This window comes from Fundulus heteroclitus, chromosome 6 (genome assembly GCF_011125445.2).
Source record: "Fundulus heteroclitus isolate FHET01 chromosome 6, MU-UCD_Fhet_4.1, whole genome shotgun sequence".
Classification (NCBI taxonomy): Eukaryota; Metazoa; Chordata; class Actinopteri; order Cyprinodontiformes; family Fundulidae; genus Fundulus; species Fundulus heteroclitus.
This window is the reverse complement of record NC_046366.1, coordinates 9,934,197-9,949,713: the sequence shown is the minus strand read 5'-3', so window position 1 is coordinate 9,949,713 and position 15,517 is coordinate 9,934,197. Positions and strand designations below refer to the sequence as shown.

The 15,517-nt window shown below is 39.5% G+C and overlaps 1 protein-coding gene across 1 annotated transcript in view; it reads right to left on the bottom strand.

The window, feature by feature from the left end:
* The window catches only part of LOC105921916 (cadherin-24), a 119,558-nt gene extending 106,310 nt beyond the window's left edge, over positions 1–13,248 (bottom strand). Inside the window, exon 1 of the mRNA XM_036138016.1 lies at positions 12,935–13,248. Coding sequence (XP_035993909.1) covers positions 12,935–13,217 — 283 coding nt within the window. The 5' untranslated portion in view covers positions 13,218–13,248. The remainder of the gene's footprint in view (positions 1–12,934) is intronic.
* Between the last annotated feature and the right edge of the window lie 2,269 nt (positions 13,249–15,517).

Genomic DNA, 15,517 nt, shown 5'->3' with positions numbered 1-15,517 from the left:
TTCTCCCAGAATGCAGATACATATCTGGAGAGGTGTTTACAACCAGTCGGGTGAAACCAACACAAAACCTTGAACAGGGAATCGGGGGAAACTGGCTCTGTTCTTATCTGAGCTTGCATATTATTGTCACATAAGAGCCTCGTTTCCCCATGAAGATCCCATGTAACGAGTCTTTCACAGGATCCCCCAGCACAGCACTTTCTCCTCAGTCATGCTTGCTGAAAAGTGCCTTGGTAAATATTGAATCAGGGAGTAAATATTGAATCCATGATTGACTGAACAACTCAATCTGAAGACTGAGCTCCTGCGAAGAGCAGACGCTCACGAGGCGGCTGATAGGATTACTGAACACCGCTCGCCTCTATCGCCCCGTCTCCCTGGACCTTGCCCCAGCAGCATGGTCATTATTCTAATCTCAATTAAAACCATCCAGCACAAGAGGGACCTCGATGTTTAGAGGGGAGAAACACCTTTCAGAGGCAGATGGCGAGGACCCCGCGCCAGATTTTCCGAACTTCTCTCACCTAACTACTTTAGGGGGTAAATTATATGGAATAACGCCTGTTTTTGTAGCAAATTCAAAAGTTTTCCTAAAAGCAATTCTGCTGGCATTAAAAGCCAAAAGTGCTACTCAAAGTAGAGCCCATTTCAAGGGGCTGAGCCGAGTTTAAATGGAGATTAGAGTACTTTTGGTTCATACAAGCTTTTTCGTACAGGCACTCTCCAAGCATGATTTGAATGACAATTCCAGGCGGTGATTGTCCCACTGAATTCACGCTGCAACAGGGGGCCAAAAATCCACAATTTCTGCCTTTGCTTCTGATTTCATTCCTGTTGCAAGAATTGCTATCGGACTGTGCAGGACTTTTCTTTTTTTTCCCGTAGTCACACATTCATTATCCGGTCACTGTGGCAGGGACATGTATCATGCAGCTGTCTTCAGATGGAAATAGTGACGTGTAAGTGCAAACCCACGCCCTATGAGCTGAAATGTTCTTTATGTCAGAACAATTAACACAAAGGCACCCTGAAGAACACACAGATAATGAACTTTTTTTCCCCAAAATCTAACTTAACAGGTCAACTAAATGATTATTTTAACAGTTGATTGTGTTATATTTTCCCCATTAAAAATAAAAATATACATTTCTGTCCATAGAAAAGCAGCATGAATATGTAAGGAATCAAACAGGATTTTTATTTTGAGGAATCATACGTGTCCTATTGAACACCAGTAATCAATTTTTATACTACTTTCTAATACAGTGCACTAGATAGGCTTTGGAGGTTTTTCTACCCCTTATTCTCCTTGCAAAGGAAGCAATATTCTTAAGTTTAAATGTAAAACCCCTTGTTGTCCAATCAAAACGGTAAACATGTTCTAGGGTACATAATAAATAACAGAATTAGTGTCAGTTAACGACAGAGAAGTGCTTTACCGATGACCAATTACAAAGGTCCTCGCTTAACGGTGAGAAAATTAGATGCTGAAAATAAATCAAGTCCATTTTTTTTTTCTAAATGCCCAATTTAATTCAGAGTACAGTTTAACAGAACTCCATGAGGTCATTATTATGAAGCTACCAGCAAATGTAAAAAGAGTGTTATGAACCATTAATACCCTTTAGTCCACAACCACTCCTGGCATAAAAAAAATATTTTACAGAATATGAGCAACAGTGTGACCTGCAGACTGTGGCTCACGTAGCAGTTTACTTTTACCGCCCGATAACGATATATGGATCGTTCTTGGGATGCAAGTTTATATCGCAGGTTTAAGTCAAGTCTAAAGAATAGGTTTTAAGGACTAAAGAGCAACTGGAGTCTAAAACTGTACTCAGAAGCCAGATTTTCTGAATTCCAGTCAAAAATGAAAGAATCCAACATTGCTGCATTCGATATGCACAGCAGCAGAGATATCAACTATTCACCAGCAGCCCCGACAGTTTGACTCTGTTTAAGAAAATATTTTTGTGAGCATTTGTCTTTTGTGTGTTTAATGCATCAAATGGAGAGAAAGCCATGATTATAGGCTTTTATTGCTGACAGTAGTTAACACCACAGCAGTGAGTGAAGTCTATATCAGTGTTTACCATCTTGCAAATAGAAATCTCCAACTATCATTCGCCGCTCTGACATCTAAGGCTGACTGAATGCAGCATAAGTCTCAGACTCTAGTCAACATCTCTGCGAGTATTATGGTCTGAGAACATTACTGAAGAATGAACTTTGAGCCTAAATGGATTTACGGGTATCAAAATGCCTTTTAAGTGCTAACCAATTGCTTTATTCTGAAGAGTTCACCCTCTCGGCCTCAATATGTTTAAAACAATTCCTTCTTTATTAAAGACAGTCTATATGTGCCAATTCAAGCACTAAAACAACTGGGTGTGACCAATTAATTCTTGCAGTTTTAGCTTACAGTGCAACGTGGTGCAGACGTTGCAGCAGAATGCTGGGATCATTAGGAGTTAGAAAACATTATTTGTACTTGGCGGTCTAATGGTTTCAATTATGTATAGTAACATCAGCTCCTCAACTAAAGAGGATGTCAGTGTCTAAATAAGCTCAGAGGAAAATTCAAGCGGCTATTAAACGGCGTCCCAAAGCAGCAACAAAGTACACGCTACACAAATATGAACAGACGGGAACCCTACCAGGCGCATAATGCTGTTTTTATTGTGGTGTGGTGTCTCTTTGAAGAGTTTCTGATTAGATTTTTGTAGGTGAAAGTGATTAGATCATTTGTAGAGAGCAATATATTTTTATTATACTTTTATATGCACACAAACATAGCATGAATGTTAATGTAAAAATTTTAAATATTGCCTCTAAAGGCCATTGAGATCACTATTATAACAGGGGAATCTGCATATTATTAATAGTCACATTATTATTATTATGACCCGCACGACTTGACCTGTGCATAATCACAAGCTGCACATTTCTTTTAAATTAGCAACCGCGGATACAGCATATGGAATGTGTTGTTCCTTCTCCTGTAATGAAAGAGAAAGGGTGTCATGAATCCTAAAAGCAGCTTTGGTGGCAGCGCCATTAACAATCAGATATTAATCTGACTCTCAGCAGATTCTGTCTGCGTTGTATTTAAATTGGATCATCATTTGCAATTTATTCTAGGATTTCAGAGGGATCTGTGATTCTGAACATATCCACCAGAAACAACTCCAGCAGTAAGATTTGCCCTGCCTGGCAGGAACGGGTGGGGCAGTTAAAACAGGGGCAGTTTTGTGCCAGAAGGAGGGGGGGGAATTAACTGTGCCATCTGACCTTATTAAACATTGGAAATAGCATAATGTAATCTTGTTAACTTTTGTATTCTACTTTCATCCTAGATACCTTTGTCAACTCTGTAACATTTACAGTGGTGAGAAAAAGGTGTCGAGGATTTTTGAGTTTTTGCTCATTTCATGTCACAACAGGAGGGGCAATCACTTTTCTGCTCAGGGCCATTTAGTTGTTTTTTAACATCTTAATTCAAACAGTGCCTTTTTGTGTTCATTGTTGTTATATTTGTTTAATAATAACTGTGGCTCAATGGGTAGAGTAGTTTTCTTGCAATTGGAAGGTTGTGGGTTTGGGTCCAGCTTCCCCCTGTCATGCTTCATGTTGATGTGTCCCTGGGCAAGGCACTTAACCCAAGGGGCCCTCACATCGGTGTATGAATTTGTGAGTGTGACTGGGTAAATGTGGCACTAGTGTAAAGTGCTTTGAGTGGTCCATATGACTGCAAAAGTGTTATATTAAGTTTTCAGTCCAGTTTGATGATTTTGTTTCACCACAGGGACTGTCTGAGAAATTATTAAGGCAAGGTGAAATGCAGGTAAAAAGGTTTTATACTTGGACAGTTACTGTTTGTGTGCTGATTTTAGTTCCTGGCTGCTTTCAAGGAGACATATCAGGCAAAATCTAACTTAAATACATTTTGTTGTGTACTTGGAGTCTCTGGCTGTAAATTTGAATTTAACCACTCTAGCTATGATTTAGTTCGGGTCAAATTTTTTAAGCAGTCCAATTTTCTCTATTCTCTACTACATTCCATTTGGGAAAGGGCAACCATACAGGACTTTCCTACTTTTGTTTCTGGTTGGTGCTAGAACAGCACAAAGCTTTGTTGGAACAGCGCGGGCAGAGATATATTTTAACACCTGCCATTTGGGTTGCTAATTTTCAAACATGAGTAAATGTTTACAGAGATCTTTTCAGAGCCCAAAGAGAGCAAATGCAATCTAAGGCAGATGTTGATTCAGTAGACTCGGGAGAGAGGCTGGTCTGTGTTTTTACTGGTTTATACTAAAAAACAAAGAGCAATAAAGTCACCAGAAAAATAAGATGTAGCCAGTTTTGAATTTAATATAAGCTTAACGGAAAGAAACAGACTCTCAATATAAGTTAATTTCCAAGATGAAAAATTCTCCGCCAACCGGTTATATTTCTGTTTGCACCTTCCTGTAGCACCTAAAAAAAATTTTTTTTTCTTTTCATGCAAAGCTAATCTGAACAAATATAAAATGCAGATTTCAAATGATGATTTCATTTATTAGCAAGAAAAGCTATTTTGGCCCTTAACTGCTCCCTTAAGCTAACACCTGGTTGCACCACAACTTGTTAGTGTTGTAACATTGATTATTTTACATCACCTTGGAGTAATTTTTCCCCATTTTTTTATTTTTTTATTTTGCAGAACAATTCTAATTTGGCCATGTTGGAGGGGTTTATTTTAGCATCAAAAGGCTGTTTAAGTAGTTGCCACAGCATCTCAGTGAGTCTAGGATTTATGTGGAGACTATGTTACTCCAGGGTTTTCACCTTTTTCAGAGTCATTCAGAGGTCAATTTGCTGGTGTGCTTTTGATCATGGTTCTGCTGCATAACCCAATTAGTAGGCAATTTTTGACTTTTTCATCAGTCTCTTTCAGGTTAGGCCTTCAGTGCTTTAGATGTTGCTCTGGGTTCTCTTGTGATCTCATGGTTGAGTCTGCGATATTCCCTTAGAGCAATTTTGGTACGTCGGCCACTCCCTGAATTCTCACCACTGTTCATGTTTCATTTCCATTTGTGGATAATGGCTCTTACTGTGGTTTGATGCACTCCCAAAGACATAGCAATGACTTCATAACTCTATCCATAGTGGTAGATGTTAAGAGGCTTGGTTGTCACCTGTTATTAATTGTAAATGATATGTGGCTTTTTAAGATCTTTTAACCTACTTCATGTTGTCAGACAGGTTCTACTGGAGTGATTTGTTGATTCTGTAGGTCAGACAGTACTCAGGCCAGAATATGGCACTTCATTTATGATTTAACAGCAGGGCAGTACACTTCCACATAAAGCCAAGTTCGACCTGATAGATCTTTTCACTTTGTTTACCTGCATTTTTTTAATTATCCGTTTATCTCTGACCGTTAAAATTTTCTTTTGATGACCTGAAATACTTTTTCATGGCATATATCTCATATTTTATTATTATTATTATTATTATTTTAATAAAAGGCTCTCTATGTTTATTGTGCTGCAATGCCTGAAAACGTGGCTCCATTGTGGTTGAAGGTTTTATTTTCAAACCTCACAAATGTTTTTCACCCTGAGTTGAGCAAAAGTATATCACCTAAACAAAGATTTTCCTGATTATCTATCATTTACTGCTAGAACATTCTCGTCGCTTCGAAGTAACTGAGCCCAGACTACTTATCCAAGATGAAAGGATCAACGATAAAGAAGTTGAAATCATAACTGGGTAGGAAAAAATGTCTTTGTTTGGCAAAAAACTAGCTTGACTTTTGTGAGAAACATTACATTTTTTGATTCCTTTTGTAATTTGATTTTGAAAGTGATCATACATTTTAAAAATGTAAAAATCAAATGGCTAGAGATCAGATTTGGCCAATTACCCCTTGATCAGGTCCTCTGATCAGTTACTGGTGGCTAGAAAGTCAGTTGGTTTATATCCAGTGTAACAGGTATTCTAATCAATCATAAAATAATAAAATAATTTGTAAGCTGCAAGAAAGGTTTTTGGATAACAGATGAGATTCTTTCTTTGACCAGTGACCACCTCCTTTCTACCGACTCCGACCACGTCAGCATCCCCATCCTCCCAAGCTTCACTGAAGCCTATGACACCATCAGCCTAGAATCCTTCCATAACATCTCTGGCACTGCCCTCTCCAGGTTGCAGTCCTATATCACAAACAGACAACAATTCATCAGCATCACCAATTCCACCTCCTCCACAGATCTTCTATCACAAGGCGTCATGGGGAGAAAGGTCATGTCTGACCCGGGGGAACAACTTTTTTTTTTTCCGGCAGTACTAAAATAAAGTGTAATTTCACATCCACCGCAGTAGGTGTCACTGTGGTGCTCTCATTGTCAGAGTGCACGCTTGGATTATTCTCTCTATGGTGTTAGGGCTTGTTTGTAGGGTTTGTTTGATTTTTGCATACATACAGCACCTAAAACCTAAGATGAGGAAATATAACAAAACGTTTGTAGCCCTTGGCTTCACTGTGACTACGGTGGGAGTCTAAAAATGTTGGTAGCGAACAGCTTGAAGCCAAATAAATGAAGGCATCACTTAAAGACATTACACCCAATTAATGCTGATAAGAAATTGTGTTTATATTTTTAATTTTGCAGATAGTAAGCACTTTGATACTTTTTATATATTTTTTTATTTTAGATACTAAAAACAATGTTAATAAAGCCTGTGTAAATTCTTAGTTATCCGGGTCATCGCAGCAGCAAACAGGCTTAAATTGGAGGCAACCGGACTTTAGCCTAGTTCTTTCTGAAAATGTTTTGACACCTTTCCAGGAGTCTGTCAATTCTGGTGGCTCGCACCTGAGCAACCTGCAGTTTGAGCACTGCATCTATGTAACTTACAATTTACTTCTGAGGATGGGTCTCCATGTCCTTTAAAAACAGCAGTTGTTTACAGCAATTTTAATAAAGTTATTCTCTGTCGAAGAATATATATATATATTTCTTTTTTTGCTTTACTTTAACGTTAATAAGGATACAATATTATGCAGAGGACAGCTGGAGATAGGCACCAGCAACCCTCGTGACCCCACAAGGGATAAGCGTGTTGGAAAATGGATGTATGGATGGATGTTATGCAGAGGTGTAGACTACTTGCATTATATGTACGCCTAACACAATTTTCACAAGTCATAAGAATTTTATGGACAAATCATACTATTTACACTCATGGCGGACAGTGAGGTTTTTTTTTTGTTTTTTTTTTGGGGGGGGGGGGGGGTGACAAACGATAATTGAGAAGCCCTACTCTACTTGCTCCTCCTTGGTTACATCATCTGTTTCCACGGTCTCCACTTCCTCTGCTATGGTGACGATGTCCAGCTATACATATCTACTGAATCCACCATCATGCCACTCATTACACTTTGAACAACTGCATCACTGAGATAAATGTATGATGCACTAACTTCCTCAAGCTGCACAGTGGCGCAGTAAGAAGGTCCTGGGTTCAAGTCCCACCCTTATCCTTTCTGCATGGAGTCTGCATGTTCTCCCTGTGCATGCATGGGTTCTGTCCGGGTACTCCAGCTTCCTCCCACAGTCCAAAAACATGACTGTTAGGTTAATTGGCTTCTCTAAATTCTCCTTAGGTGTGAGTGTGTGTGTAAATGTTTGTTTGTCCTGTCTGTCTCTGTGTTGCCCTGTGACAGACTGGCGACCTGTCCAGGGTGTACCCCGCCTCTAGCCCATTGACAGCTGGAGGTAGGCACCAGCACCCCTCATGACCCCACATGGGATAGACGTGTTAGAAAATGGATGGATGGATAACGTCCTCAAACTCAACTGTGACAAATCCAACATCATCATCATCGGTTCCAGATCCCTTACCAAAACCACACAACTTCGGTCTCACCATTGACAACACCACTCTGTCTCCCTCCACTCACACCTGCAACCTCTGATTTTTTTTTTTTTTACAGTAACCTCTTCTTCGAACACAACAACCATCAACCACATGACAAGAGCGGCCTTCTTCCATCTAAAAATTATTAAGCGTCTCCGCCCATCACTCTCCTTTACAGCCGCTGAAATTCTCATCCATGCCTTCATCACCTCCAGACTCGATTACTGCAACAGCATTCTTTATGGTCCATCATCCAAAATCATTGACAAACTGCAGCACATACAAAACTCTGCTGCTTGCCCGCTCGCCTGCTCGCCCACACCCGCAACCATGACCACATCTCCCCAGTTCTTCAGAAGCTCCATTGGCTCCCTGTTTCCCAACACATTCATTTCAAAGTTCTACTTCTTACCAACAAAGCCCTTCATAAACAGGCCCCCTGCTGCCGGCTACACCATCACGCTCCTTTTACGCAGCTTCCGCTCCTCTGATGCCAACCTCCTGTCTTCACCACTCAGAACCAAGTATCGGACAATAGAGTGTTGATAGAGCTTTCTTCTTGACTGCTCTCACCCTTTGGAACGCTCTCCCCAAACACATCCGTGACAGTGCAGACCTATTCACATTTAGATCACAGCTCAAACTCACCTTTTTAAGAGCTGCATTTAATGAGTGACATTTTTTTTTTTACCCTGCCTTATGCTTCTCCTGTGCTTTTTTTCATATCCAGTGTTGTGTGTGTAAGTGTGTTGCTTTCAGAATTTGTTTCATGTCCTGTGTTTTGTACCTGAGTGCTTTGATTTTATAATTTGGCCTTTTGTGTGAAGTGTTTGGGTTTCTTGAAAAGCACTATACAAATAAAATGTATTATTATTATTATTATTATTATTATTATTATTATTATTATTATTATTATTATTATTATTATAATAGCTTTGAGTTTTTGTCATCAGCATCCCTTTTAAACTTCACTGAAATCTAGCTTAAACGTGTGTGTAGAAAATATTTAGCAGTGGAAATGGAATATTAGTTATAGTCTGGTAATGGCAGTATTTCATTGTATTGCCATGTGTCGGCTGTGTAAATTTCCTTGTCAAAACATCAACACTTGACTTAAAGACATTTATGTATACCACGTTGTGTTGCAAACACTAGTTAATGTCCCTACTTAAGTGATTCTGTTCAAGTTGAACCAAATACGGGTTTTTAAAGATTCAAAGCTGAGTTCATCATTGGTTTATTATAGTGCCGATAGGAGCCACTTTGTGTTTTCCCGTATTTTACAGTTTTCTCTTTATAGTGGACATCTCTGTGGAGGCTAAAAAGCTTTTGAACAAAATGTCGTAAGACAACTCAGCCCTCTCAGACAGAAATAATAAAACATACTGTCTAGCTGTGCTCAAGTGGAACATCCATCACTTTGCCGCTTGACAGCAGTCACTGGCTGGTGCTTTATTTTGATTAAACAGCAAACTAATAAAATGCTACAGCCTTATTTTGTATACAGAATGTAACTTCAATAGCCCACTGTGTCAGGTTAAGTTCTTATCCTTGTCACTGAGATTATTTATCATTTCTTTTTGCTCTCGGTGCTCGGGCACGGTGGCAAAAGGGCATGAAAGATTAAACGAGAAATGAGGGTTGCATTCTTCAAAAAATTCTAGAAAATAAAATTGGTCCGCTGACTCACAGAGTAAGATGGAAACTCATCATTTCTAACAAGGTGTTTAAGCTAATTACCAGTAATTATTTGACAAACATTAGCATTCACACTAATTGTTGTGCCTAATGGTGTAAGAGCAGTAAATACAAAGATCTTTCCTTTAAAGTAAAATCTAATAATTCACTGTAGTGTATATGGATTAATGCTTTACAAAGGCTTAGTAAAGCATGCTAACATGTTGTTACACTTCTTTTTACAAAGAGTGTAACATGTCGTGACAAGGAGTTTAGTGATATAAAAATGACTATTTATGAATATTTCTCTGCAAAGTGTGTGACATAAAAATTAAAGTACTTTCTTTCTGCCAAAAGTTGCTTTTAAACTTTTTGAATTTAATCACACCCCCTGTATCTATATTTGAAACTCTTATTTTGTAGTTAGAGGTGAAAGTAGTTCTGGACCTGTCGAGTTATGTTTTTAAAGTAAACCAATACTGTTTGGCTACAATCCCACTCACAGGGTCTGAGTCTAACTTTTTTTGCAGAGCGAAATGCTTAAACTCGCACCTAGGCAACTTACGCATAGTCCTCAATCCAAAGTGACCTTAGTCTGAATGGTCATGTGACATTTTACCCAACTTTGACATCACTGAATTTTGTGCAGGAGCGGAAACGAGATTGAATGTAAACAATGGAAAAAGTAAAGAATGGCCAGACACTGTTGGTGGATGCACAACAGATGCACAGCATTTGACATGCTGACATATTCACTTATCTAAACACAGTCTGCTATGTGGGACCTCCTGTTTTCTTCTGTGTATGTAGGTCGATTCATGGCTATGGACTGTTAACATTGCATTCTGAAGAAGTTCACAATAACATTATTGTAGGAATAATCATCCAACCTGAGACCTAAAGTGCAAATGTGGCCTTCGTTCAAGTTGTTGACAACTCTTAGTTAAAGAAACAGTTTTAAAAAAAAAAAACAATCCCCTGTACATGCTGCTCCTGTACTCACCCTTTTCCCCCTCACTACGTCTTTTCTGTTATAGATTGCAGTTTCTGTCTGCTTACTGTGAATTAAATTCAATGACACGTGGTTGGTAACTTTTAAGTGGAGCTTGGATTGAATAGTGCAGTGGGAGTCAACATTAAAAAAGGATGGTGTTACTAATACCCTAACAGTAGTGTGTTTTAAAGAAATAACTATAAACTAGGTTTTGGTAAATATTACTTGGACATGAAAACCACTGAACAAGCTGTATAGTTAATGTTTCAAGGTTTACTTTTAGAATCAGTAGGGAGTTACAGACCATTTTAAGGTACATATCTGTATTTCTTTTCCAACACTGAAGCTCCTCCTGGAGCGCCTCGAGGAATGTTGCTTCTTAATGATGTTATTGTTCAGACTAAAGCTTTTTGGAGCATATTAGGGGAATTTTTTTTTACAAAAATCAAGTTGCACATTTCACATTCAATAGAAAACTTCTGTTTAGTGGTCTACATCAATTGCAGAGTTATATCACAAGCACCAGCTTCATTTCATTTGCTTGTTTTTTTTTAATTAACCTTAATTTTAGTGTAAACTTAATAAAAGAAAAACCCTGAACAATATTAGTAGAACCTATAATCTTACAGCTGGAAGAGGAAAGATAGAACTCACCCGCCGCCTCTTGCCTACCCACCTCGGCTTCTCTGTGAAAGAGACCCCTTATCAGAGCCTGTCCACTTGGTGGGTTTCATGATATTTGTCCCGGTTTCTGAAGCTAATCATAGCTAGTATAGCTTGATCTAAGTGATGATACAGCTTTCTGGCTCGTTGTTTGTGGCCATACATGTCACGATTTTAGGTTTTTGCTTTCATTTGGACTTTTCTGGACTGATCATTCCATTCCTCCCAGTCACCTTTATTACCTCCACCTGCTCCTGCTAGTCAAAGTCTGCCTCTGCATGTTCTTTCTGGTCAAGTCAGTCTCCGCCTGCCTTCACTCATCTCCTATTCCTGCCTGCCTGACCCGTTTGCCACTACCACACATTTAATAATAAATCTTTTAAACTCTACGCTGTGCCGGTTTGAATACCGGGTTCACCATGTACAGAAACATTAAAACACATAAAGCTCTGCTTGTGATGAAATGCATCAACAGTGAAAAGTCTGATCTACAGTCATTTTTAATAAATTAGAACACGCATTGAGTATCGTTTTTCAAATTAAAAGTACCTTTTGAAAATAACAGCCTTGGAGGCTTGAAAACATCAGCCTGTGTGTAATTAATCTATACATTGTGTTTGACTTAGTGAACTGAATTACGGAAATAAACATTTCAATATTATTCCAAATGACTGAATATGACTGTTTATCTGCACTCCTTACTTACTCCTAACAGGCTCTGATGACGACCACGCTAGCAAGGCACATCTGCGATTCATGAGGCCCTGATATCATTTTCATGAATGGTTGAGCGCTCTAACACCTTAAAATACAACACCTACTGTTTACACAAGGGGACGTAATTATAACATCTCCTGACATCTGCTTTCAGGGTTTACTGAGTGTAAAGCTGAAATTAGTAGATAGAGTCAGAGAAAAAAGGTCCAACTGCAAAACTTTTGCCCACTTGCTGTATGCGTGTGCCCAGCACTTACTCTGAACTGAAGATATAGATCTAGTACTATGGAATCCAAAATATTACAATGTATTTGAGAAGCAACGCTGTGTATTGCTGATATCATAGTCCACTCCTGGTTTCTATCAGCCAGTGTAGTGCGCATGTCTGGGTGTTTGGAAATGAACTGTGGTCAATGCCGCAATTCCTTGAAGTGGTAACTTAAAGGGGCAATAAGCGAAACGTTATTATTTTAGATAGAACGAACTAAAAAATAGTAATGTGAAGAACTAAAGGTATATTTTTAGACGGAATATGGTATAACATCAAAGCCCAGCGGACTCAAATGTTCTCTTGCTAACGGCATTATAAGGTTATGAGTTACTTCTTCACTAGATGTGTCCCTCTGAAAGGTGATGCTGTTTTGCTGTGTATTTATCCTTGCAAATATGTGCATACGAGGCGACGGGCGAGAGGGTGAGAAGGGGAGGGAAAAGTGGGGTGGAGGGAGAGAGCTAGTGGTTAAATATTAACTATTGCTCCTTTAAAGATAGTGATTGTTGCTACAAGTCAAAAACATTAAAGGTAATGCATGTCTGTCAGTCTGGCTTCCAAAAACACCCTGATGAAAGAGTTTATACTCTTGACGAGGATCGATATTTCTTCCTAATTATTTTTTAATCCATTTGTTAATGCAATCCTTTTTAAAAAAACAACAAAAAAAAAACCATTCCACAATGAACCGCCCATTCCAATACCTATATTTGCCATCTCAGGCACGGTGGCACTGTAGGGGCCTTCGTCAAAGACAGGAGGGTTGTCGTTGATGTCCTGCACTCGAATTATGAACTGTGACGACGGCTCCAGGGGGCGTTCAGTCTGCCTGTCGGTGGCCGTGGCGATGAGGCGGTACTCATCCTTCTCTTCCCGGTCCAGGGGTTTGGTGACGTGGATGTTGCCCGTTTTCTCGTCTATCACGAACACCGAGCCCGCCCCTTCGCCTCGCAGGATATACTTGGTGCGGCCATCATTTCTGTCCATGTCAGTGTGGAGCTAGGTGAGGAGAGGTGAGAGGGGGGGGAGGATAATGGGAAGGATGGCAGCAAAAGAAGAGAACAGAAATTAGCAGATATTGAAAAAATGTAGGGTAGTGAGAGGTGGGGAGAGATAAGAACGCAATGGGTGGGAAAGAATGAAAAGAGTAAACACCGGTTAAAAATTAAAGATTGTTTTTTTTCGAGACAGGCAGTGAAGACAAAACAAGCAGATTATCCTCCGCATGCCTCCAGGATATAATGAATTTAAACAGAAGCAGGGAAAAGAAAAGCAGACAATACCTCGCTCTCACACTGGCTTTTTTTTTCTTATTCCTTCCTGCAGTCATTATTCTGCACTTCATGTTTCTATTTCTGCAGTACTGTACGAGCAGCTGTGGGCCTGGATCTCCTTAATCTTTAAGATATCCAGTACACAAACTCCACTGCTCACACTTTGAGCCCCTTCTTCAGTTCCCAGCAGCAGTGGATTTAATGAAAGCACCATATCAAAGGAATAACGAACAGTAGGCCAATCAATTATTCCCTAATAGGTGTCTATGAGTGAGTCTGGAGGGGTGCATGGTAGTGGTACGTTTGGTATCGATCACAGGCCCCGTGTTGTGTTTTATTGGATCAGTGCCTGGCAGGATAGCAAAGCGACCAGCATCCTCTCATGCAGGGAAAGGTAATATCAGGGAAGGCTCCACACTGTCCTCCGTCCCACAACGAGAGAGACAAGTCAGCGGGACGCAGAGAGCGCATCAAGATTCAATCTCATTACCGCCGCTTCTACGTGGATCGAATATCAACTGTGACCAAAAAAAAAAGAAAAAAAAGAAAGGGGAGCGGTAAATTAGGCCCCACTCTCAAGTAAGTGTGACACTGTGACTTCAGATGCAGAGAAGACAGGGGAGAGGCAGCTGGGGCTGGGAAGAGGCTTTAGCTGGGTGAAAGCATTGTTGCATGGCAACAGCTAAGCACATTTTCTAAATGAAATGAGAATGGATACTGTGAATGTGAATGTTCATTTACTTTGAGGACTGGCATTTTTCATTGGGGGGAAATGGCATGGCGATGCCTACTTCCTGGGGGGTTAACGATGAGTATGTATGTTGACAAGGTTGTTTGTACTTCAAGTGCAGAATTTTAAGAGAGAGCAAATGAAAGACGAATAATCAGGATTGAATTTGATATTCAACGAACACCTCACATTTGTCAGACACTTAATGCCATAATTAGTCATAAGCCTGCACAACAACATTAGATAGGGGACTGTGAGATGTGAGTGCAAAATGGATTTTCTACTGACGTTTTCTAAAGACTTTTCTCGAAAAGAAGAGCTTCAAATTAAAGATGCCCTGAGAAGTTGGCTAGTGATCACAATCAACCAATGCTTTAGTCAGAATCCATAATCTAGAAACCTTGATCAGAAACCTTTTCTGATCACGGTCAACAACACACTATGGTGCAGAAGTTGCCACTACGGGAAGAAGACTCAAAATGAACCATTTTCAGTATGAGTGACTTATTTATAGATGAAGTCAAAGGAGGAACAAAAGCTGTAAGAAGTTTTCAGAATAAAAACTGTATTATTTACAAAGACATGCAGGCTGTTTATTGAGACTGCTACAGTTTAAAGTTAGAGGTCAACGGATATCGGAAAGTATTTCAGCAAACTTGCCCTGATACGTTCTTTTAGAAGGAACATTGTATTGGACATGCTAAACTAGTGAATGTTGGCAGGGTCTATAAACTTAAACTAAACAGGCTCTCTCTTTAAACATAATCGTCTACTAACTATAGAGAATAAAGATTAGAAGCTGATATTCTTTCGGGCAGTGGCGGTTCTAGACCAAATTTACCAGGGGGGCCAAGGTGGGGCCAGTGTTTTTTCACAGGGGCACAGAACAAAAAAATAAAAAAACAACAATAAAATGGCAACATTTAATTGTGGAATAATATTAAGTGAGCCACTTGTGGCTCTGGAACTGATCTAGCAGTTGAATACTTTGCCCCCAGCTCAATACAGCTAAAGCTAAACGTGAAACATCTTAAGTTTTAAATTCTTTTTAAGTAGAGTAAAACTGTATAGGTAAAAAATAATAATATTGATCAAAGTGACCAATCAGTTATGGTTTCTTTGCCATTGCAAATAATTATGAGAAGTGTATTTAATATCATATCTTTAGTACAGGGGCCATAACAGGGGCCAGGACCATTTCTACAGGGGCATGGGCCCCTGTTGGCCCCTGTCTAGAACCGCCCCTGCTTTCGGGAATCCCACAGGTCACAGGATTCCCATGG